We start from the raw sequence: 23,294 nt of genomic DNA, 5'->3' as shown, positions 1-23,294 counted from the left end.
CAAGTGATAAAATCAATTTAAGGAATAAAAGAATATTTTATCTGAGTGTCTTAGATTTTGATAAGTTTCATGCAATAACTAATTTACTTCTTAGGAGATCATAAGAATATACTGAAAGCTCAGAATGTTTCTCAGTTAAGAGGAATTATAGGTTATTTTATTTTTTTTTTTTTTTGCGGTACGCGGGCCTCTCGCTGTTGTGGCCTCTCCCGTTGCGGAGCACAGGCTCCGGACGCGCAAGCTCAGCGGCCATGGCTCACGGGCCCAGCTGCTTTGCGGCATGTGGGATCTTCCCGGACCAGGGCACGAACCCGTGCCCCCTGCATCGGCAGGCGGGCTCTCAACCACTGCACCACCAGGGAAGCCCGGAATTATAGGTTATTATACTGCTGATACACCTAACCATATAGCTAATGATGGATGGAGATATGGCCCTTATTTATGTAATAAAATTCAAAAGGAATTTTAAATGCTACTAGGAAGTTAGGTTAGACCCGGAAAATATTGAGAATATAAGAAGAAAAAATACCTCCCCTTTTTCAAATTCGATGAACTGGTGGGATAGTCTCATGTCTGATATACATATATTCAATAAGTACATACACATAAAACATCAAATGAAGAAATACACTACGATGAAATCAAATCATCCTGATGCAATGAGAGTAGATTATATATGTAACTTGTCATTACAGGATGATATTTTCAACTCAGTTGAAAGTTAATAAAGATATATAAAAACCAATTCTGATATTAAATAAAGCCACATGCTCAGTACAAGGCCTATCTCCTTTCTTACAGCAAATGAAACAAGCCTTGAATGTATGGGTGATGAAGGTAAAATGTAGGAAGACATATGAATATAATATCTGAATTAGAAAATACACAAAAAAGAGGGACTTCCCCGGTGGCGCAGTGGTTAAGAATCCACCTGCCAATGCAGGGGACACGGGTTCGAGCCCTGGTCCAGGAAGATCCCACATGGTGCGGAGCAACTAAGCCCGTGAGCCACAACTACTGAGCCCACGTGCTGCAACTACTGAAGCCCACGTGCCTAGAGCCCGTGCTCCACAACAAGAGAAGCCACTGCAATGAGAAGCCCGCGCACTGCAACGAAGACCCAACGCAGCCAAAAATAAATAAAAATAAATTTAACAACAAAAAGAAAATACGCAAAAAAGAAAAATATAGAAATTGGAAATGTATGAAGGTAAGCATCAATGTTCACATACTTTAAAACACCATCATGCTGCTGCTTCCAAAACTCATGCACAGATTTTGCTTAGTGCCATATTAACCAACTGTAATGTGGTCTTGATCATTTAATTAACAATAAGTAACAGTGGGGTCCTGTGAATGAGGTTTTAGTAAGCTGAAATCATTCAAAATTATTTAAGATCGTCATAGCATGAGAAATTATAAAACACAGCAAGTCTCTCAACTGAAAAGGAGACAAGCTAACAAGTATATTCTTAAAACATTATTAGTGACCTTGCTTTTAATAAAGACAGTAACATTATAATAAATTCTGCTTTGGGTATATATGAAATATTTAAGTTTAAAATAACGTACGTTTTATTACACTTACTTGTCAGGTTCTCCATAGTTTTCAGCTACTTCAACGCTGTTGGAAAACTAGAGCCATTAAAAATTAGTGAAAGCATGTATGCACTGGAGTGCGTTTTCGCCTTTTACCTGGAGTTCTGGTTCCAACATGACTCGGTAAGCGGGTCCTCAGCTCATTCTCCTCGAAGGTCCCGATATTGAGTATTGAGTGTTTTCACGTCCCACTCAACGGAATCTCCCCTTCCTCTGAGCTCGTGCTGGGATTTCTCCCCAGAAACATCCTCGAATCTGTACAGAAACAAGGAAACAAGCCACTGCAGCTCCGATTTAGAGTCGTCAAGCCCTCAACCAACGGATACTTCAGTCAATAAGCCTTGTTCAGGGCTTCCCTGGTGGCGCAGTGGTTGAGAGTCCGCCTGCTGATGTAGGGGAGACGGGTTCGTGCCCCGGTCCGGGAAGATCCCACATGCCGCGGAGCGGCTGCGCCCGTGAGCCATGGCCGCTGAGCCTGCGCGTCTGGAGCCTGTGCTCCGCAACGGGAGTAGGCCACAGCAGTGAGAGGCCTGCGTACCGCTAAAAAAAAAAAGTAAAAAAATAATCCTTGTTCAAACATTCTTAAAGAAAGTAAAGAATAAAACACCGGGAACAGCCCGGAAAACGCAAGGGTCCCGGAAGCCGCACAAACCTCTCCGCTCAGCGCTCAGCCAGCTGAGGAAGCTTTCTACGCACGGCGGTTGGTCCAGAGCCTCCGCAGTCGCTCCATCAGACACGGAACCTTTGGAAAAGGAGCTGCGGTTCTCACTGCGGAAGCAGCGCCAGAGGCCTTGGGGCGGGAACCGGGACCGCCCTGCCCCGAGGCGCCTTTGGCCTGAGAAGACGCGTGCGCCCGCCCCCTGCCGGCTTTCGCTGCGCACTGCATGGAGGGAAACCGCCCCGTGCCCGTTAGCCATGACCGCGCGCCCCCTCCTGGCCGTTCTTGGAACATCCTGGGAAATTCTCGACGAGGTGGTCACTCAGCTGGCGCACCGCTCCAACCAAGACTTTCCTCTACCAGGCCCTGTCTTACCCACAGGGGCTGGAAAACAAAGAAATCTTTGGGTTTTGTTTTGTTTTGCGGTACGCGGGCCTGCTCACCGCTGTGGCCTCTCCCGTCGCAAAGTACAGGCTCCGGACGCGCAGGCTCAGAGGCCATGGCTCACGGGCCCAGCCGCTCTGCAGCATGTGGGATCCTCCTGGACCGGGGCACGAACCATGTCCCCTGCATCAGCAGGCTGACTCTCAACCACTGCGCCACCAGGGAAGCCCAATCTTTGGGTTTTTTGAGTGTTGAATGAAACGTAGAATTTATGCATGTATTTGCATAATTTGTACTGCTGTAAGCACTGGCCGCATAAATACAGACTACTACTTACACATGCTAAACGGCAGATGATTGGCTTTAACCATGAAAATATTTCAGTGAAACCAAACTTTCACATTCTTTACACTAGTTTTCCATTTTACTTTCATCTTCTTCATTTTTAAAAAAACATTTCTGGTCATTTTTAAATATGTGAAATTCAGTTTATACCAGACAATTTCTCTAGCATCACCATCTTGATTGTGAGAGCTTATTTTAAAAGTTGGCATTTGGTGACATACACATGACAGGGTCAGAATGCAAACCTAGAGGAAGCTACATACCTGTTATTAACTTACTGAGTGTATCCTTGGCTGATGTTTTCCATGAAAAGTGCTTTAGAGATGGCAGATGGATGAAGTAACTTCCATCAGTCCCACAAGTAACCAATTTTATTACCTTCAAATAATAACTTCCATCACTTCACAACCAGAGGAAGACTTGGTGAAGCAAGAATTTGCTGCTTTGACGTAAGAGAAGGCTGTGGTGTTTCAAACTGACCACCTACCATCCCCAGATTGGCAGTGGGCATGAGGATAGCAAACCAATACCCTGGTGCATGTTGCTGGTCTCAGAGAGAGCAGTACAGACCTTATTCTAAAATAATTTTGGTTGTGGGTCTCAACCAGTCTGTAGGCTCCCTCAAGGAGCAGTGGAAAGGCTTCCTTTGTTTTGCAGGGTTAAAAGTATTCCGTGGGCTGAGTCGACTTCACTCGCACCTTTTCCCAAAAGCATTTAAACGCATGCATATGTTCTGCCCTAAGAAGCCTGGACAATTTAAGGCTAATGGGCTGAGGTGCAATTTTTCATAAGGAAAATAGAGCATTTGATGCTGTCTGCAGCACGGTCACGTGTGTTTATGTCCACACTACTCTCAAGGAAAATGTGACCCACAATTGTTCAAGAATCACTGGTACAAATGTTTCACTGAGAGTAACAAAATGAATACACGTCCCCATGTTCACTCATTCATGCATTTGCTCACTGACCAAATATGTTCCAGACCTTATTTTGGTTCTGGGAAGTAAATGGTAATTGACAAAATGTCCCTACCCAAAGAGCTCCTTTCTAGTGAAGAGGGCCGTGAAAAAAACAAGGAAAAGCCAAGGAAACAATCAAACAAAATAAAAGAAATTGTGGGAGAGTGTCGGAGAAGCTATCCCCTTCCATCCAAGGCCCGCAGACCCTGCGGGAGCCGCCGCCACTGTGGATGATTGGGAGGATCCGGTGCACCAGGTGAAGCTAGCCGAGCAGGCTGGGCGATACGACAAAATGGTGGAATCAATGAAGAAAGCAGCAGGGATGGATGTGGAGTTGACAACTGAAGAAAGAAACCTCCTATCTGTTGCATATAAAACTGTGATTGGACCTAGGAGAGCTTCCTGGGGAATAATCAGCAGCATTGAACAGATAGAAAAAAAAAGGGAGGAGAAAACAAACTAAAATGATGGGAGAATATTGGCAAATGGTTGAGACTGAGCTAAAGTTAATCTGTTTTCTGGACATTCTGGGCAAGGTTTTCTGCTTATAAAATCAAAGAGGACTACCGCAGGTATCTGGCTGAATTTGCCACAGGAGACGACAGGAAGGAGGCTGCAGAGAACAGCCTAGTGGCTTACAAAGCTGCTAGTGATATTGCAATGGCAGAACTTCCAACACATCCCATTCACTTAGGTCTTGCTCTCAATTTTTCTGTATTCTACTATGAAATTCTTAACTCCCCTGACCATGCCTGCAGGTTGGCAAAAGCAGCTTTTGATGATTCAGCTGCAGAACTGGATACACTGATTGAAGAAAGCTACAAGGACTCCACACGTATCATGCAATCGTTATGTGATAATCTGACACTATGGACTTCAGACATGAAGGGTGATGGTGAAGAGCAGGATAAAGAAGCGCTGCAGGATGTGGAAGATGAAAAATCAGTGAGACACAGAAGCCAACAAGAGAAACCACCTCTGACCACCCTGCACCTTCCCATTTCACCCCTCTTGGAAATGCCCCCATTGTCACTGAGAACCACCAAATCTGACTTTTACCTTTGGTCTCAGAATTTAGGTTCCTGCCCTGCTGTTTTTTGTTTTTTAACAGTTTTCAAAAGTTCTTAAAGGCAAGAGTGAATTTCTGTGGATATTACTAGTCCTCTTGACCCCCAACCTATCCACTGAATACATTCACATCACAAATCCACCAAGAGTACTAATAATTTCTGAGCCACTAAGAACAAGCAGTTTGCAAAATAAATAATCTTATATTTTTATATTGAGTGAATGATAAGAGATGTTTTCTTGATTAACTTCCTTATCATCACATATTTATTCATTTTCTCAAGAGGGGATGACATGTAAGAGTTTTTTAAATATATGCAGTAGGGCTTCCCTGGTGGTGCACTGGTTGAGAGTCTGCCTGCCGATGCAGGGGACACGGGTTCGTGCCCCGGTCCGGGAGGATCCCACATGCCGCGGAGTGGCTGGGCCCATGAGCCATGGCCGCTTAGCCTGTGTGCCCGGAGCCTGTGCTCCGCAACGGGAGAGGCCACAACAGTGAGAGGCCCGTGTACCGCAAAATAAATAAATAAATAAAATAAAATATATGCAGTAATTAAAGTTTCCTTCCTAGGAATTCAATTCCACATCTCCCTATTTAGCTGACTTTAGGAAACTCACCAAGAAATAAGGAGTCTGGTATATGACACAGGTCTTTAGAGTCTGGGAAGTGTATCTTTGAATCTTGGTTCTGCCACTTACTCACTTTGCAACCCTTGGGCTGGTTGTCATCTATACACTTGGATTAATTTTAAGTGAGATAGCAGGCACTTATCAAGCACTCAATAAATGGTAGTGGCGGTTTGTAATGCTTTACATACATTCCACTTTCTTTCCATTGATTTGCTTTAGAAAGTGCAAACCGTCTTCCCTGTGTTTTTCATCTAATTCTGCCATATATGTTCTTCTCATAAGGAACTAGTACTTTAAAATCAGGCCCATCTCAGGCCAGTGTTTAGAATGAAGTGAGAATGTGGGATAAATTAAGCATTGCCAAAGTAGTGTAGGCGAACTTTGATGATGCCAGACCACTGGGGAGACCCAGGTTTGAGGGCTGACTCTGCCACTTGCCAGCTATGACCCAATCTCATATTCCATCAAATGGCAACACCTACATGGACCTACATGGTGGCTTAAAACAGTGGTCTCCAAGCTTTTATGGTTACACAGTCTATCAATAAAAATATTTGGGACACATATACTCCCATCTGGATATAGTTGTTTAAGTTGTTCTACTCTGCTAATATAGTATGTATATTATAAAATACATAAGAAAATGAGATAAAGTCATAAACAGAATTCTAATATCTCAAATAAATTTCTTTTTAATTCTTATTTCTTCTCTCATCCCCAGTGGATTATCTTGCCAAACTCACTTTGGAGACCACTGGTTCAGAGGATTGAATGAGATGATGTTCATGAAAATGTGATATAACCTGTAAAATGCTATTTAAGTGTTACATAATAATGACTCAAATGTTCCACAAAAATGATACATAATAATAGGCCACCATTATAATGCCTACTTTATACCAGACACTATTACTTTCCCCATTTTACAGAGAAGGAAAGGAACACACAGAGAGATCAAGTAAGACACTCAAGGTCACAAAGCTAGTAAGTGGCAAGGACAGGATCAGATCCAGGGACTGTCAGACTCTGAAGCCAGTGCTCTAAGGATCTCCCAGGGATCAGGGTCCTGTGGGATGTCCCTGGGGACCAAGGCAAGGGTAGCTGAAGGCTAGATTTCGTAGCTCCTTGCCACCCAGGCACAAAGTCCAAGTTTCCACAGTCCACAGTCTACTCAGGGCCCTCCCTCTTTCCCGGGGCTTGTCTTCATGCCAGGAACAAGCCAGCTGACAGCAAAAGACATCCTCCATTGTCCCAGGGATCAGGGTCCTGTGGGATGTCCCTGGGGACCAAGGCAAGGGTAGCTGAAGGCTAGATTTCGTAGCTCCTTGCCACCCAGGCACGAAGTCCAAGTTTCCACAGTCCACAGTCTACTCAGGGCCCTCCCTCTTTCCCGGGGCTTGTCTTCATGCCAGGAACAAGCCAGCTGACAGCAAAAGACATCCTCCATTGGCTGCAAGAATCCAAAGCCAAGTGCACTGTAGCCAGTGAGGAGGTGATCCCAGCAGTGGAGTCCATTGTTTCAGAGTGTCCCGGCTTGAAGACCAAATTCCTGTTGTCTCCACACAGCCAGAATCGGTGGCTCAGCTTCCAAGAGTTATTTCAGTGAGTATTTTCCCTGCCTCATCTGCAGTGCCAGGAATAACACCAGTCACAACTACATCTCAGAGTCTCCTTGATTCCAAGGACTCAGCATACTATGGGTTGACCTAGGCTTCTTCCCAGGAAAGAATCACCTAATAAAAGGTGTTTAAGGGACTTTCCTGTTGGCGCAGTGGTTAAGAATCCGCCTCCCAATGCAGGGGACATGGGTTCAAGCCCTGTTCCGGGAAGATCCCACATGCCGCGGAGCAACTAAGTCTGTGCACCACAACTCCTGAGCCTGTGCTCTAGAGCCCACGAGCCACAACTACTGAGCGACACACTGCAACTACTGAAGCCCCCGTGCCTAGAGCCCGTGCTCCGCAACAAGAGAAGCCACCGCAGTGAGAAGCCCACGCACTGCAACGAAGGGTAGCCCCTGCTCGCTGCAACTAGAGAAAGCCCACACGGAGCAACAAAGACCCAACACAGCCAAAAATAAATAAATAAATAAATTTTTTTTTTTTTTTTAAGTGTTTAAGGACAGAAGGAAGGGATGTAGCTCTGCTTCCATTTCTCTGCTTCCTACCAGGGCCTGAGATGAGTATCCTGCCTGGCTTGGCTCTTGCCTAGCTCCCAACACTCTCACTGCCTTGACTCCCTCTGGCCACCATTTTATTCCTCGAACATGGCCCATCTCAGGGCCTTTGCACCTGCTGTTTCTTCCATCTGGAATGCTCTTCCTTAGTCCTTTTCATAGTTGACGCCTTCCCGTCAGATTTCAGCTCTAATGTTTTATCCTCAGTGAGGGTGTCCATGACCAACCTGTCTAGAGTAGAGTTCCAAGCCACTCTATCACATCCTGTTGTTTTCTTCATGGTACTCATCACTATCCAAATATCATATCCATTCATTTGTTCCTTTATTTACTGTCTATTTTTCTCCTCTACAGTAGGGGTTGACAAATTAGGGCCCATGAGCCAATTCTGGTTTGGTACTCACTTTTATAAATAAAGTTTTATTGGAACACAGCCACACCCATTTGAGTACACATTGTCTATGGCTGCTCTCATCTTACAAGAGCAGAGTTGAGTAGCTACAGCAGAGACTCTATGACCCTCAAAGCCTAAGATATTTACTGTCTAGATCTTCACAGAAAAAAATTTGCCAACCCCTGCCCTAAATTGTAACCTCCCAGAAGGCAAAGGCACTGTTTGTCTGTTTGATTGATCACTCTATCCCCAGTTCCTACCATTTAGTTGGTGCTTAAGAAATTCTTACTGAGGAATGAATGAACAAACAGATCACTTAACCTCAGGTTTCCTCACATGTAGAGTGGGGATAATTATACTGCATATATCTCGTGCTGTTTTGAGGATAAAATAAGCTAATATGTGAGAAAGTCGTTCCTAAACTGTAAAAAAAGGGAGTAAAATGTTAATTAATAGTATTATCCTTCAAAGAGCTGTTAAGTAGCTTACGTTTTAAAAAAAAAATTCTTCCAGCGAAGCTTATAAAAGGAGGCCATATAAACTCTGTTGAATAAAGGCAGTTTCCTTTGTTGGAATAAAATTTTATCCTACTAGTTAATGTACACCAAATCCCATTGGTCAATCCCCAAATTCTCTCCCAAGGCCATGCCAGAGAATGCTGCCTGTGTCTTTCATAAACTGAGTACCTTTGGATAAGTCAAGTAACATCTCTAAAATTCTGTATCTTATCCGTAAAATAGGGATAGCATAGTATCTACACAACTGAGTTGTAGAAGAATCAAATGTGATGAAGCATGTGACGTTTTTAGCATAATGCCTGGCACAGAGTAATCACTCGGTAAGAATTATAGTAATTATGATTACTATTATGATTATTCTCAAGTTAATAAAGTCATTCGGCAGTGTAGTAATTCCCTAAGGTAGTATTATTCAGATTGAATATGCACATCCCCCAGTAAAATAGTTTTTACCACACTCCCCTAATACATGCTTATTTATTTATAAATTATATTCGTGTACTTTTGTGCATCACACAAATATCAAAAATAAACATTTTAAAGAATGAATTTTAAAATACATATAATTTGAAGTTCTCCTATTTTCTTCCCCATACCAGTTGTCTTGCACATCCCCTGGGTAGCAAGCTCCCCCACTTCTAAGACCTCTATCCTAAACACCTCTGCAACATTCGGCTGAGTCCGCAAGAAACCTTAAAGATGCCACAAAATTCACAGAAGACAGAGGACTCTGAACTCACATGAATTTCACATTGAAATTTACACATTTGGGGAGTATTTTTCAAGATAAAGGGAATCCCCACTTCAAACCAACAACTTTGGAGTGTCATAACTCCAAAAATACCATGGAAGAAATATCAGAGCTAGACTGGTCTGCCATGTTCAGCCACCATCTTGGAGCCCATACTTTGCAGAACCACCTCTGCAGAGCACAGCTGTGTGGAGACAGGAAGTCAAGAACCAATGGCCATTTATTTCGCCAGTGGGACCACAGGCTCTCCCAAGATGGTCCAGCACTCTCAGAGCAGCCTCAGAATTGGGTACACCCTCTGTGGAAGGTAGGCAGGAAAACTGTTTTTTTTAATTCTCCCCTGAACTACCAACATATGTATCCAATTGCCTAGTTGGCACCTCTACTTAGATATCTCCAGTGAAACATCTACAAAACAGAACTCTTAATGTCTTAGCTCAGTAAATGATACCATCTGACCAACTGATCAAGCAAGAACTTAGGAACTGACCTTGATTCAATCCCCACAGCAGCATGTCTGGCTCCTTCTCCTTTTTGCCAAGTAAATTTACCCAACCAGAAAGGCCTAAAACTATCATATTACTGTATTTTCTTTCTTACTGAATGACCATGAGATGAGCATATGTTAATGGACGAGAATAAGAGGTTGTAGACATCACCTCCAGTCATGACCTTTAATTAACCAGTGCTGACATCTGTGTCTTTCTCCATCATCCAGCCGCTTACCACTTATCCCATCACGACCCTGTGCAGTGCTCCCACTGTGTACTGGATGCTTGTGCAAAAAGACCTTAAGACGTATTTGGGCAGAAATCTCCGCTTGAACCACAAACAAAAGTTATAATCCAGCATCACGGATCTCCCCTTTCCAGCACAGGATAGCCCAGAGTTTCTCAGTCTCGCCACTACTGACATTTTGAACCAAATAATTCTGTGTCATGGAGTGCCGTCCTGTGTTTTGTAGCACGTTGAGCAGCATTCTACCTGGCCTCTACCTACTATATACCAGTAGCACCTCCCTCTCCACCAGTGATGATGACCAAAAATGTCTCCAGACATTGCCTAGAGTCTCCTGGGGGGCAACCCACCCCCCGCATCCCCAGTTTAAGAATCACTGGGAAAGCCTCTAAGGGCAACTGAACACTTTTCCAGAGACAACCAGAGCTCTACAATCCCAGCACTCCCATCACCCCCACCCTAAAAGAACGCACAACTACATTTATACTGTCTTGAAGTTAATAAAGTCTTATGACTTGAAGCTTATATTCAACTTAGCCAAATCACCTGAACATTAGGTGAAATTATGAAGTATATTTATTTAACTAATATGAATTCAATACATAAGAAGAGAAAGGAAGAGAGAAACAATTTAAGTCACCACAGTCACCCCTTTCTCCCCTAAACGTGGATGCTTCAAAGCCAAAACAAAACAAACAGAAAAAGGACATCCTTTGTTTCCCCAAGGTGTAGACGTCTAGGAGGGAGAATTCTATGAGAAACAGAATAAAGCAGATAGGAATCTTCTCTTTTCCTGATCAACTCCTGTGGCCCTCAGAATGTGAACATCTTGCTCACATTTCAAGATTAATTCAAGGGCTATTCTATTTGGAATAGACACAATTCATGTCCTACCAAACCCTACTACCCATTTTGGGGCTCACTGTATCAGTCGGGCTGTTCCAAGCTTTCTCACCTGAGTCCTGTTGGGCAGCTGAGTAGTAAGACACTGGTTAAAAGCTCAACCTCCAAAGTCAAACAGGCAGGGCTCTGCTACCTTCTAATAGTGGACCTTGCTAAGCCTGCCTTACCTCCATCCATAAGAGATAGTTAAGAGCTACCTCACGAGGTTCTGGTAAGAATTCAATGTCGGCAGCATGCGTGGTGAGTGAGACACTTGACAATGATAAGTGCAGAGTACAGATTATTCAACTCTGTTCTTTATTATTTGGGAGGCCTTGGAAGAGTTCTTTAACTTTTTTCAGCCTCAATGTCTTCATTTATAAAATAGGGCTTGTGAAGATTATGAGAGTGCTCCAAAAGCCCTTGTAACATAAAAAATGTTCAATTAGGGCTTCGCTGGTGGCGCAGTGGTTGAGAGTCCGCCTGCCGATGCAGGGGACATGGGTTCGTGCCCCAGTCCGCGAAGATCCCACGTGCCGCGGAGCGGCTGGGCCCGTGAGCCATGGCCGCTGAGCCTGCGCTTCCGGAGCCTATGCTCCGCAAAGGGAGAGGCCACAGCAGTGAGAAGCCCGCGTACCGCAAAAAAAAAAAAAAAAAGTTCAATTAATATTAGCTGCCATATTTCTTGGCTCATAAGTGCTTAATATCCTTATTAGCATTTTCTCCAACCTTTTCCTCTCTTGAATAACCTGCTAAAGTGTAAACTCCACCAGGAATCTTTGTTTTAATCATAACATGCCCCACGTGCCTAGAACAATGTCTGGCTAGAGAGTAGGTACTCAACAAATATTCACTGAATGAACTTTCCTAAGACTTGCCTCTCCTAGCTCTTTGCTTGTTGCTAATGTCCTAGTTATCTGGCAATGAAAGCCACTCATACTTCTCTCCCCAAAGACCCCATGCAACTCTCTCTTCAGATGTAAATTCGAGAAGTTGCCGCATTGCCTGATGGGAGGGGAGCCACTCAATCCAGAGGTGCTGCAACAGTGGAAAGTGCAAACTGGGCTAATGCTGTACGAGGGCTACGGACAGACAGGTGGTATGTTTAATGGACAAAGCTTAAGTTTACCCCTTCAACCCCAGGACTGCCAGCTGAGCCCCTGAAGTGCTCCCACCATGCTCTAAATTGTGATGGTGTTTCCCAAAACTTCTAAATTGCCCAATTACTTTTGACTGAAGTGGAATTATTATTACTCGGTGTTCCTGCCTCCTCCTCACACAGGATAAGTCTCAGAGGTGTTAGGGGTTGAAGAGGTTCAGAATTGAGTAGCTCATCTTTCCAGTGCACTGGGAAGGACCCCAGAGAGCCCCAGTGGGGAGTTACAAGGTGCACTTAATGGCACTCTTAGTCAAAAGGAGTGACCTTCAAAGTGTGGTCCTCAAACCAGCAGTATCAGTAGCACGCAGGAATTTGGCAGAAATACAAATTCTAATACCCCTGCCCCTTCCCTGACCTACAAATGAGAAACTGGGATGGGGCCCAGCAATCTGTGTTTTAACAATGCTCCAGGTGACTCATGCACACTCGAGTTTGAGAACCACTAGTCTCAGATAATAAATTTCAGAAGATGAGACTGAATACTGGGAAAATCAGTCAAAGCTGGGTCTTCGATTTCATTGTCATGATATAGCTATAGAAAATGAAATTTTACATAGTTATATAAAACATGTCCTCTTAATAAGGAATAATTTGTGCCAATCAGAAAGGGCAAGAAATTAAACCAGGCTCAGTGGGGAAAGGGTACTACCCTATGATGTCCAGGTGGGTAATATCTAACTGGTTCAATAAAGCTTTTGTTGTCTTATCTGCACCCTTTAAATCATCCAACCCAGAGAAATTAACTCTTGAACTTCAGGATCATGTAAAAAAATCAACTGCACCTTACAAATATCCAAGAAAGGCAAGTATTGTGCACAAAAGTTAAGTGTGTGTTACCAAATAAGGATCTAAACTAGTAAGTATATAGATTTTATTAGCTTTTGACTTTATAGTAACTCATTATATAAGGAGAAGACAACTGTTTCAACTTTAGCCCTAAGAATTTTGCTTTAAAATATTTTATATTAGGACACTAAAAATGTTTGAAGAACTAGAATCTTTGGTCAACTCTGCAATACTAAGTAAATACTAAGGATCCTTATCAGACTAATCTGTCCCATTCCATATGAGGAAAAAAAATTGTTTTTTTAAGGCAGCAAATTGTTTTTAAAGACAGCACCTAACTTATCTATCATAGTACTCTTGGGCCATTACACACTCATAAATTCAAAGCATGTGCCTTTAAGTATCAAGTGACCAAATTTAAGGCTCAGGATGAAGATATCATCCAAAGAAACTGTGGAATCTTTCCTGAAACCTTCTTCTTCAAAGGAAGGATTTAAGCATAATTCTGTATAAAGACACACAGATGGCACTGCAATTTCTTTCTAGTCCTAGAATTCTATTAGTTGATACTGACTGATCCTCTACATGAGAATTCCATTTCCACTGGCATCATTTCAGCTAAAATGCAGTTAATTTCAACCTAAGAACTAGTTACATTTTCTCCATTCAATTCACTAAATTAGTGACTAGTTGCTTTTCAGAAATGTTTGAGGACATTTTAAAATACAGTAGTCATATCCTGAGGGAGAACAAAAGTAGTTTACTGTCAAGTCAGGGCATAAGGGGAAAATTGTATAAACTCAAAATTATCTCTAAAAATCTCCTTGGTAACCTCCAGGACCCAGCTCTTAAAAGGTCAAAAGCCAAGAATTAACTTGATGTTTCCCTTTGCATTTAGTTGTGGCCTCCATTTCACTGGGGCAGTAGAGACCCAGGTCTGGTTCGAACTGGAGGAAAGCAATAGAATAAAGGGATTGTTCTTCTGTCAAAGCATACAGGTGAATTTGCACTAAAAACCAGTATGATGGAGCTCCACTGTCATCTTTATATATAAATGGAACAGTTTCTGGTGACCAAGGCATCCAATTAGCTTCAGTTAAGACAACACCCAGACCCTGAAACTCAATGCCAGAGTTTCATGAAAGCTCTCCCCTATTATTCTGACAGTTGGGAGAGTAAAAAATGGAATCAAGTGTCTCATAATATGTTTTTCCGTTGATTAGGTGGAATTTGTTAAAGAACTCCCAAAGATGATCACTGGGAAAATCAAATGCAACGTTTTAAGAGACCATGAATGGGGTTGAACATAGCCTAACAAGAACACTGTGGTATTAAGTAGTTAACAGGGCTGCTTTCTTTTAGTCCTTGTTTCCTGATAATTCAGTGACTACTCTCTTAAAATGCTTAAGATTTTTCCTGGTTGAAAAATTCAACTGAATTTTTGTTTTGTACTTTGCCAAAAAATAAATAAGTAAAAATCTAAAAATATTTGGGAAGAAAATTGTTACACTGACCAAACAACAACTTGTAGTGTTTAAAACAGCAGGGCTCAAATGATTAATTAGAAAAGCACAATAGACAATGAATTTATCTACTACCTGATTAATTCAAAATAAAGATTAGAACTATTCTAACAGAAATGCTCAAGACAGAATTTCTTCTGCTTAAAATCTTTATATGCTACTAATTCTTTAAGGTGAATTAAAATATTAATGTTAAAGTGAGGAATGTAAAGAATTCAAAAGCCAATTAAATGAACTTAAGTACTGTACTATACATTTTGAAGCAAACTCACTGTAAAATATCTAATGCTTGAATAAGATACAAAACGCTTAAGAGTTTTTAGTTATTCAAGAGCAATTAATAAATTTTTGTATCTTTACTTTTTGGACAATGTACATGACTTTTGATACATAATTTGACATAAAAACATCTTTTATGATACATCTACTTTATGACAATAAAGCAAGAGATTTACTAAGAGGCAGAAAGAAAAAGGAGAGATAGAGAACACCAGTCTTTAGGGAACAAATTTATTTTGATTTTTCTGAAAACATCAGAAACTGAAAAACAAGCTGAATATCTGGCCATACCAAAAGCAAAATACAAGTAAAAATAACATTTAGAAACCATGTTTAACTAAAGGGAAACATGTTTTAAAATATCAAATTTAACACTCTTTCCTCCACAGAGCAAAATAAGTTTTACTAAACCACAACACTGGAGTTTAACTGACACAATTTTTTTTTTTTTTTTTTTTGCTGTATGCGGACCTCTCACTGTTGTGCCCTCTCCCGTTGCGGAGCACAGGCTCCGGATGCGCAGGCTCAGCGGCCACGGCCGTGGCCCAGCCGCTCCACGGCACGTGGGATCTTCCCGGACCGGGGCACGAACCCGTGTCCCCTGCATCGGCAGGCGGACTCTCAAACACTGTGCCACCAGGGAAGCCCTGACATAATTTTTTTTAATAAAAATTAAAAGGACAAAAAGCACTCAATTCCCACCCTGGAATCTTGTCATTTATAGAATAACATGCTCAGATGTCAGTGAAAATAAACAGTTGGTAAACCTGAAAACAAATCTTTCAAAGACTGAATTCAGATTCCAACAGAACACCGTACTACCTTACATTTGGGGAAGAATAGCTTTTGTCACACTAAGGTCTTACCAAATACTGATAAAAATAAATACAAAAGAGGATTAAAAACAAACTACTAAATCAAAATCTTTCTGTAGAGTAGCAGCTTTCACAAAATAAAAGGAACCCAGTTCCACAGGGTTGTACGTTCTATAAACATACAGCCAATTTTATTCCCAGAGTCTTGTACTATCAAAATAAAAGTATCTTTGTCTTGGAAAAAGTCTGATGAAGGCACCAAAATCCTATCATCCGTGTTCCCCCAATGATAGTTACAATGCTCCTATCATCCTTTCAAGATAACTTCAACTTATTAAGAGTTAACATTCTAATATCTAAAGATATATAAGGAAGTTCCAGCCTCATCTGCATCAGCAAGGCCCTTTCTATTCTCTTTGCTCCTCCCAAATCCTTCGTTTTACCAGCAGGACCACTAGCTAGGAGGATAAAAATAAATTTCCATGTTCACTAGCCAATAAACAAACATAGCCATTGGTGCAGGAAGACTTAACATTTACAATACTTCCAAACTTGTTAAAACTTAATAAAATCCAACTCCAAAAGCTAATTTCATGACCCCTTAGTATTCTCAATCCAGACATTTAATTTTGCAGCCCTCTTTGGTGTCTGTCTCTTCCATCTTTTTTCAGTTTTACCCTGGAGGAACACTTGAAAAAACTTTCAAATTAAGGGGATCCTCAATGTATATGAGTGTGAGCACTAAGTTGAAAGATACTCTTGTTTCACAGAAATCCAGAACTGTCAGAAGAGGACTCTGAGTTCTTCCTCTTCTCTCAGTGAAGAAATCCCAGGCTGAGATTTTGGGAAAGGGTTCCTCACCCAGTCACACACCAGTGTTGGGAAAAGGAGGGGAAATGTTATTTAATTTGGTTTTGCAGTTCTGCAAGAGGAGTTTAAATAAGACCTGAGACTTGTTGCTTTCTTCATTCTCAAACCCAAGTGGCTGTAGAAACATTTCAAGAGTGCCTTATGCAACATAATTATTCCAAAGAGTCAGTTTCTTTTAATCTAAGACTCCTGTCACTTTTAAGTAGAAACATTTTTCTCTAGGCCCTTGCAGAAAACTGTTCATTTGTTCTTGCAATGAAAAAAATGTCTTCTAAATAGACTAGTTTCTGTAGCCATTCTTCGTCTTCAAAGCATTTAGCAAAATCTGGCCTAGTATTTTACTGTACTTATAATTTACTGGTAATTCACCTTTCAACTCAAATATCCTGTAGAGAACTCTTCCTCTGGTAAGTACTGGATTTCTGTATGTAGGAGATTTATGTGCTCTTTGTTCAGGTTTTAGTTTGTTTTTTCTTTTTAAACCTTCTTGCATAAAATGGATCTTTAATTAAGTTAACCATTTTTGCAGCATTATTTAAAACTTTCTTCATTTCATCTCCAAGTTTTTAATATCAGCACTTCTCTGTGAAGAAAGCAGTGTGCTGTAACATCAACGTCAGGATTTTCTTTTACTAAAATGAGGCAAAACTTGTCATGGAGCCAGCCACTGATGGGGCACCAGGAGTACAGATGGCAGACTGTTGTTTTTCAGATACGAAGACCTATTAAATTTATACTGACCATTGTTTTGGGAGGCTCCTAGCAGGCGAAAGTTTCCTTGAATTTCCTCATAATTTACAAATCTTGCTATAGCATGACAAATATTCATGAAATCTGTTAATTCATCAGCAACTGCTGCTGCTTTTAAACAAAACCTCTTTAGTATCATGTGACATAAGTCAATTTATTACATTGAGAGAAAAGTCTTTTCAATTTCTTGTACTGCTTCTTGACCTAGCATTTTAATGTTGGTACTGTTAGATTCTTACCAACTACGTGAATTTTTCTTTCCTGGAAAAAGTTCTGCTACTACGTAATTTGCTTCCTAAACCTTTTCACTGAACATGATTTTTTGAACAAAAGCTTTACTGTCTTGATATTCCAAAGCCATTAAAATAATTGTCTTTATTTGTCAGGGAGCTATGATTTATAGTTACAACTGCTGAAGCAAATGTTCCTTTTGTAAGTTGCATTTCACAAAGGATACGGAATGGAACAGCTTGAATAAGTCCATTTACATTGTAAAGTAGCTTACATTGTAAAGAATTTGCGTGCCTTGCTGCACTAGTATACTGTAATAACTAATTCTTCATAACTAACCTCATCAGAAATATCTGTAATTTTATGCCTAGAATGAACACTTCTGTCTCACACCTTGCCTCCAAAAATTGCAGCAATGCACCATCAGATTTGGTTGTAACAAATGTTACGAAAACATAAAAATGGGCATAGCTTCCACTGCAGGGAGCCCTGGTTCGATCCCTGGTTGTCGAACTAAGATCCCACATGCCTCGCGGAGCAGCCAAAGAAAAAGGCAGGCGGGGCATAAAAACTAAACAAGAAAATCACAAAAGGTACAAAAACTTCACAAAACAATACACTTCTAACCTATATGGCCCATGTTTTTGCAATGTTTACAACAAAGTGGCAGAGGACAGCTGAGCTGCAAAATGCAAAAATTCCTTCCTTAGAATGAAAATTTCCCTCTGAGTTTCGATTCACAGAGCTTGCTCACTCCCATAAGTCAGCTGGCACTTCAGAAGCGGGGGAGTGGGGAAGGTAATCAAGAGGGAGAGGCCAACATCATCCTCCCGCCACCCTCCGCTCTGCGCAGTAGTGTTCACCAATTTATCCATAGCCTCTTCTAGCTCAACCAAATGCACACTGCCATATAGGGCTGAAAGATCTCTAACAAAGCTATTAACGGGGCTGCTCAATTATCGTGAGTACAGCATTATGCAGCACACAAACTCAAAAACAATATTTTTAGTAACAATTTTATATAGAATCCCAGCAACATCTCACAGAACCGCAGTTGAGAAATCCACCTCCAACACCAAATGATTTCTTTTCCTATGAAAGGTCATTTCCATGTGACTCAGATCCTTCTGTGACTTGACTTGCAAGTTCAGGTTTAGCGGCCCCCTCACTCACCACATGTGTCTCAGATACTGGTTCTGTCTGACCCAGCTCCTCACTATCCTCTGGTACCACCTGCTGGTTATTTTTTCCTTCTGCTGCGTCCTTTTGATTTGATTTGTCACCAGATTCCAATTTAGCTTCTTTCCCATTTCCTGTTAGCGCTGCCTGCTTTGCATTAAGCTGTGACGAGTCCTTGGCACTCTTCACCACCTCCTGGAGATTGTATTTTCTGAACAACGTGTAATCTTTCACAACACTCAGGCAACAGACAGCTTTAATGATTTCTACTACCACTGTGTACTGTGGATTGGTAAGATCTACTTTATTTTCCGAATTGAGGCTGCCTACTATTCCTGTAACAAAAATAACAGGAAAACAGGCTAAGAAGGATACCTTTAAGCTTGGCGGATACAAAAACAATCTTTCATCTCCTCCTATTTAGAATTTGTTAAAACAATATGTATATACTAGTCCACTCATCAAATTCCACTCTTCTACATGGACTTCCATCAAATTCCCTGAATGCTTTCAATAAATAAATACAAATAAAATCCTGAGACATTTAACAACAGCACTTTTTTCCCCAAAGAAAATTCAATCTTGATTTGGAAAAGACTTCAGTATCTAACTACCAAAAAAATCTCATACCCAACATATTGAAAAGTTAGGTTTGATATTATTCAAGAGCATTTTAATATACTTGTTCTACACTCAAAAATGTAAGCCTTAAGTCTCAAAAAAAAAAAAATCTTATAAACAAGTATTTACCGTGGCACACCTATGTAAAATCACTAAGAGAAACATACCTGCCAATTCTTTGATAACTTCTTCTCTATTCATGTGACTGTTATTTCGAGATTTATATACAATCTGAAATGTCCCTTTGTTTGGAGCTTTAAACCAGGGTTCCAAAAATGTTTCTGCATATTTTTTCATATCTTCTAAGAAAGCCTTGCATGTGCCTGAGATGGGTAACATTCGTAGAATAACCCGAGTCTTCTTTTTCTTGGTTTTGTATATATCTTGGAGAATATGATGCACCAATTTCTCAGGTTCTAAAATAAAAAGAAAAAATCAGCACAGAACAAACAGGTAAGTTTAAGAGTTCTCATTTTAAACTCTTCAAACTCTCTAAAATGAATTTTCATTGGCAGTGACATAAATTGACAGTAGAGTAGAAAAAATCATCATAATGAATTTTAAACAAGTTTAACCAACATTTTTCCCAATTAATATTTCTTTGGTGCCTACTCTGTATTAATACTGTATCTCATATTTTAACTCTGCTTTTATCAAAAACAAGTGTTCTTGAAGACACTGGAGTTAACTTATTTGTGATGTCTAATTTATCTGATGGCAACACCATGCTGTTGTTTTCCTGTATCAGCAGCAACTATCGAAGTAATAAACATTAAATAGTACATGCTTTTTTACAAAAACAAAACAAAAATCTGCAAGTCACTTAAAAAGATTTAATCAATCCATTAGCTAAGTTTGTACAGAAGTCTAGATTTCAGACCTCAGAGGAGCCCCAGAGCCATGAATGCACAAGATCATAATGTAGTACTCAGGAGGCATCCTGACTATATACGAGTCTGTTTTGGGCTGCTCAGTGTTTTCAATATTTTTAAAGTAGTTAGCTACATTTAAAAACCTAGAAACTTCTCCAGATTTCCAACTTCTTTTGAAAAATCAGAAGATCTGGCTCCCCTAAGACTACATTCCCAAATGACTGGAGCCATTCCAAACTGCCTGGGGATGAGTAGCAGCTGCTCCTTTTAGACAGAACCGTGTATTCTTGTTTTGCCTAAAGTTACATACAGATAAAGTGACAAAGCCAGGTTTCTACTCCTAAGTCCTATGTCCACCACCCCATTCTACCTCTCCATATGCCTAGTGCTAACACAGTGTAGAGAGGATGCAATCAAATGATTAGCTGAGCCATGCCCATCAAGCCATTTTGTAGGCAGTGTTCTCGGAGACAGGTGTCCAGATATTACAGGATCAATCATCTTAAAATGTATTAGTCAGACACACCTATTCCAAGTGTCCTGATGAAGACTACATTATTTGCTCCACTCTCCACTGACTGGAATCTTCTCAGTCTCATCTCTGTAGATGCCTTAATGTCACCAACTTCTTTCTTCAAGGCGGCCTCCACATCATCATCTTCTGCCTCACTTCCAGAGGGTTGCTGATCCTTGTCTGCAAACTGTTTGCATAAAACTAATGAGCAGAAATGCCACAACAGCTTATGTTAAAAGCTCTTAATTAACTACTCATGTGAAACCCCCAGTGGCAGATGATTCAATATTGACAATAAAACTTTTTACTCAGACACCATTCCCTCCAAAATGTGGAGGAAGAAGGAAGTTCACTCAGACTGTGGTACATATCATTTGAAAATGTTTTCTAAAGCATCTTGACAGTCTGGGGCAGAGGGAAATGTGCTCGTCAGATGAATCATTTCAGGGTGGACCTTAATCCTATCAATAGATATGACTGCACCTGATATGACACTCTCCTTTCATGAGATTGAAGCAAATAGTTATCAAGTTAAAAATCCTTACTCCTGTTCTACTGAAATAGTTCAAGAACTTGCTCAAGCTGTCGGTGTAGACAAGACATGCACTTGTTGCCCACTCGGCTCCACTAATGGGATTGCCAATCAAGCATTAATGGTAATCTTACACATTTATGGATATTTTATTGTATACCAGGATGTTATTTTATGTACATATGCAATTTTTTTTTTTTTTTTTTTTTTGGCGGTATGCGGGCCTCTCACTGCTGTGGCCTCTCCCGTTGCAGAGCACAGGCTCCGGACGCGCAGGCTCAGCGACCACGGCTCACGGGCTCAGCCGCTCCGCGGCACGTGGGATCTTCCCAGACCGGGGCACGAACCCGTGTCCCCTGCATCGGCAGGCGGACTCTCAACCGCTGCGCCACCTGGGAAGCCCCATATGCAATTTTTTTAGCCAACCTTCTTAAGTCCTATCATTATTCTCTTTTTTACCTAGCTCAGCAGAATTAATAACATGCCTATCCCCTGAGCTAGTAAATGACAGTACGTGAATTTAAATGCCCTCTGTACTATGCTCCTCCACTTAATTCCTTGGGGTGTGCATGTGTGTACTGGTCCAAATCCTAAGCCAGTAATATAATTATTTCCAAAATGGGACAATGAGACTTTATACGTTACTGTTTCAAAAAGTTCTTACTTTTTGAAATGTATTTTTATATGCACTTGAGAAGTAACTAGCACTAGTAAGTACTAAAAACACTATTTTAGAGATGTTATTGCTTAGGACAAACACATTACTTCAGCCATAATGTTCAAATGGTGGTAAGGTATGGCAAAAACCTTAAGGACGAATGAAGTGTGCCCTTGTGAACTTGGACCAGCTAGTACCTACCTAACCTACTTCAACCTCAGTGTCCCGGTGAGCAACACTTCACAAAGCTACGATGAGAAGTAAATGTTTCTGAAAGAGCTTCAGAAACAAGGCCTGAACCGCAGGAAGCTATCTATACATGGGAGCAACCGTGATTAATGATGGGGAAAAAAAGCCCGAAGTGCAAACATTTAAGCACAAGACCGGGTAGGGGTCGGGAGCCAAGACCTTGCGGGGGGGCGGAGAGGACACAGAGGCGAGGACACGCCCCCTCACCGCCACTCAAGCTGCCAACCTCGCGCATGCGTACACAGGGAGCCGGCCTGCCACCCTTCCCTCCTCCCTCAAGCCCACCCTCCCCGGGGCTGGTACCTTTTCTGGACCATACATGTCGTCTCCGTATTCGTTGAGCAGGCTGTAGGCCTCCTCCACGCACTTGCGCTCGTTCATGTTACAGGTGATGAGAATGCCCTGTAGCCCGGGCTCCAGCTGCCGGGGCCCGCCGCCATCGCAGCGCCGAGCCCGTTTGGCCTGCACGTACTGCGCCTTGCCTTTGCGCTTCCCGCCGCCAGGCTGAGGAGACTGCTGGACGGGGGACGCCATGGTACGTGAGAGCTGAGGCAAGCAAGAATCGTGCTTTTCCACGGCCCTCGCGCCCTCACTTTTGCTGGCGCGGGCTGATTACGTCAGGTGTGCGCGATGACCTCACCTAGTCCCGCCTCCAAGCCTCAGTTCCGGCTCCGCCGGGTCCTAAAGCCGGTGGGCGGTAGGCTGCTGAGAGGTGGCGTGAGGCCCGACCCTCGCCAGGATTGACAGGCACTCGCTTTCACCTCACCGCCGGAAAAAGGTGTTTCCCTGGAGAAGTGGCCTGCCTGCCGCAGGTGGAGGCGGCTTTGCGCGTCCAGTATCAGCGGCTTTGCAGCCGTTCCAAAAGTGGCGGTAGTGGCACTTTCCAGAACGTTGATGCCGGTTCAAGCCTCCTAGATTCCGCAACCATCCTTGGCACCTGTTCGCCCAGCCTACCCTATAATTCTGTCAGCTTCCCAAAAGTTCCCAATAAATTCCTTTTCAGTCTAAATTTGCCAGAATATGTTTCTATGTGACTTACAACCAAGAATGGTGGTTTGTCACACTGCTTTCTCTGGGGGTTTATCCCTAGTCTCAGCAACTATCATGTTAATATATTATCTTTCAAATATCGTTGAAAAGATGCCACTCTTGAA

The 23,294-nt window shown here is 41.9% G+C and overlaps 2 protein-coding genes across 2 annotated transcripts; one reads left to right on the top strand and one right to left on the bottom strand.

The window, feature by feature from the left end:
- The first annotated feature begins 4,177 nt into the window (after positions 1-4,177).
- Positions 4,178-14,351, top strand: LOC136135299 (acyl-coenzyme A synthetase ACSM4, mitochondrial-like). The gene is given in 10 exon segments (XM_065893199.1): positions 4,178-4,383; positions 4,385-4,487; positions 4,489-4,890; positions 6,980-7,245; positions 9,646-9,789; positions 9,992-10,023; positions 10,169-10,280; positions 12,080-12,198; positions 12,846-13,063; positions 14,271-14,351. Coding segments are annotated over 10 exon segments (1,623 nt in total). The 5' UTR covers positions 4,178-4,237.
- A 2,657-nt stretch (positions 14,352-17,008) lies between these two features.
- THUMPD1 (THUMP domain containing 1) lies at positions 17,009-22,776 on the bottom strand. The gene is made up of 5 exons (XM_065892723.1): positions 22,444-22,776; positions 20,714-20,888; positions 19,483-19,731; positions 18,583-19,029; positions 17,009-17,117 (listed from the first exon to the last, which is right to left on the bottom strand). Exons 1-4 carry the CDS (start codon positions 22,672-22,674, stop codon positions 18,608-18,610), a joined length of 1,077 nt encoding a protein of 358 aa, XP_065748795.1. The 5' UTR covers positions 22,675-22,776; the 3' UTR covers positions 17,009-17,117; positions 18,583-18,607.
- Between the last annotated feature and the right edge of the window lie 518 nt (positions 22,777-23,294).

This window comes from Phocoena phocoena, chromosome 15, assembly GCF_963924675.1.
Source record: "Phocoena phocoena chromosome 15, mPhoPho1.1, whole genome shotgun sequence".
Classification (NCBI taxonomy): Eukaryota; Metazoa; Chordata; class Mammalia; order Artiodactyla; family Phocoenidae; genus Phocoena; species Phocoena phocoena.
This window is presented reverse-complemented; position numbering and strand designations above follow the sequence as displayed.

Bases quoted from the DNA above. Each gene is read 5' to 3' on its own strand.
- THUMPD1 (XM_065892723.1), bottom strand. From the start codon at position 22,674: ATGGCGTCCCCCGTCCAGCAGTCTCCTCAGCCTGGCGGCGGGAAGCGC. The intron at 19,732-20,713 runs GTGTGTCTGACT...TTTTTATTTTAG, and splicing joins CATCAGGACACTTGGAATAG to AACCTGAGAAATTGGTGCAT. The intron at 19,030-19,482 runs GTATGTTTCTCT...TTTTTGTTACAG, and splicing joins AGTTATCAAAGAATTGGCAG to GAATAGTAGGCAGCCTCAAT.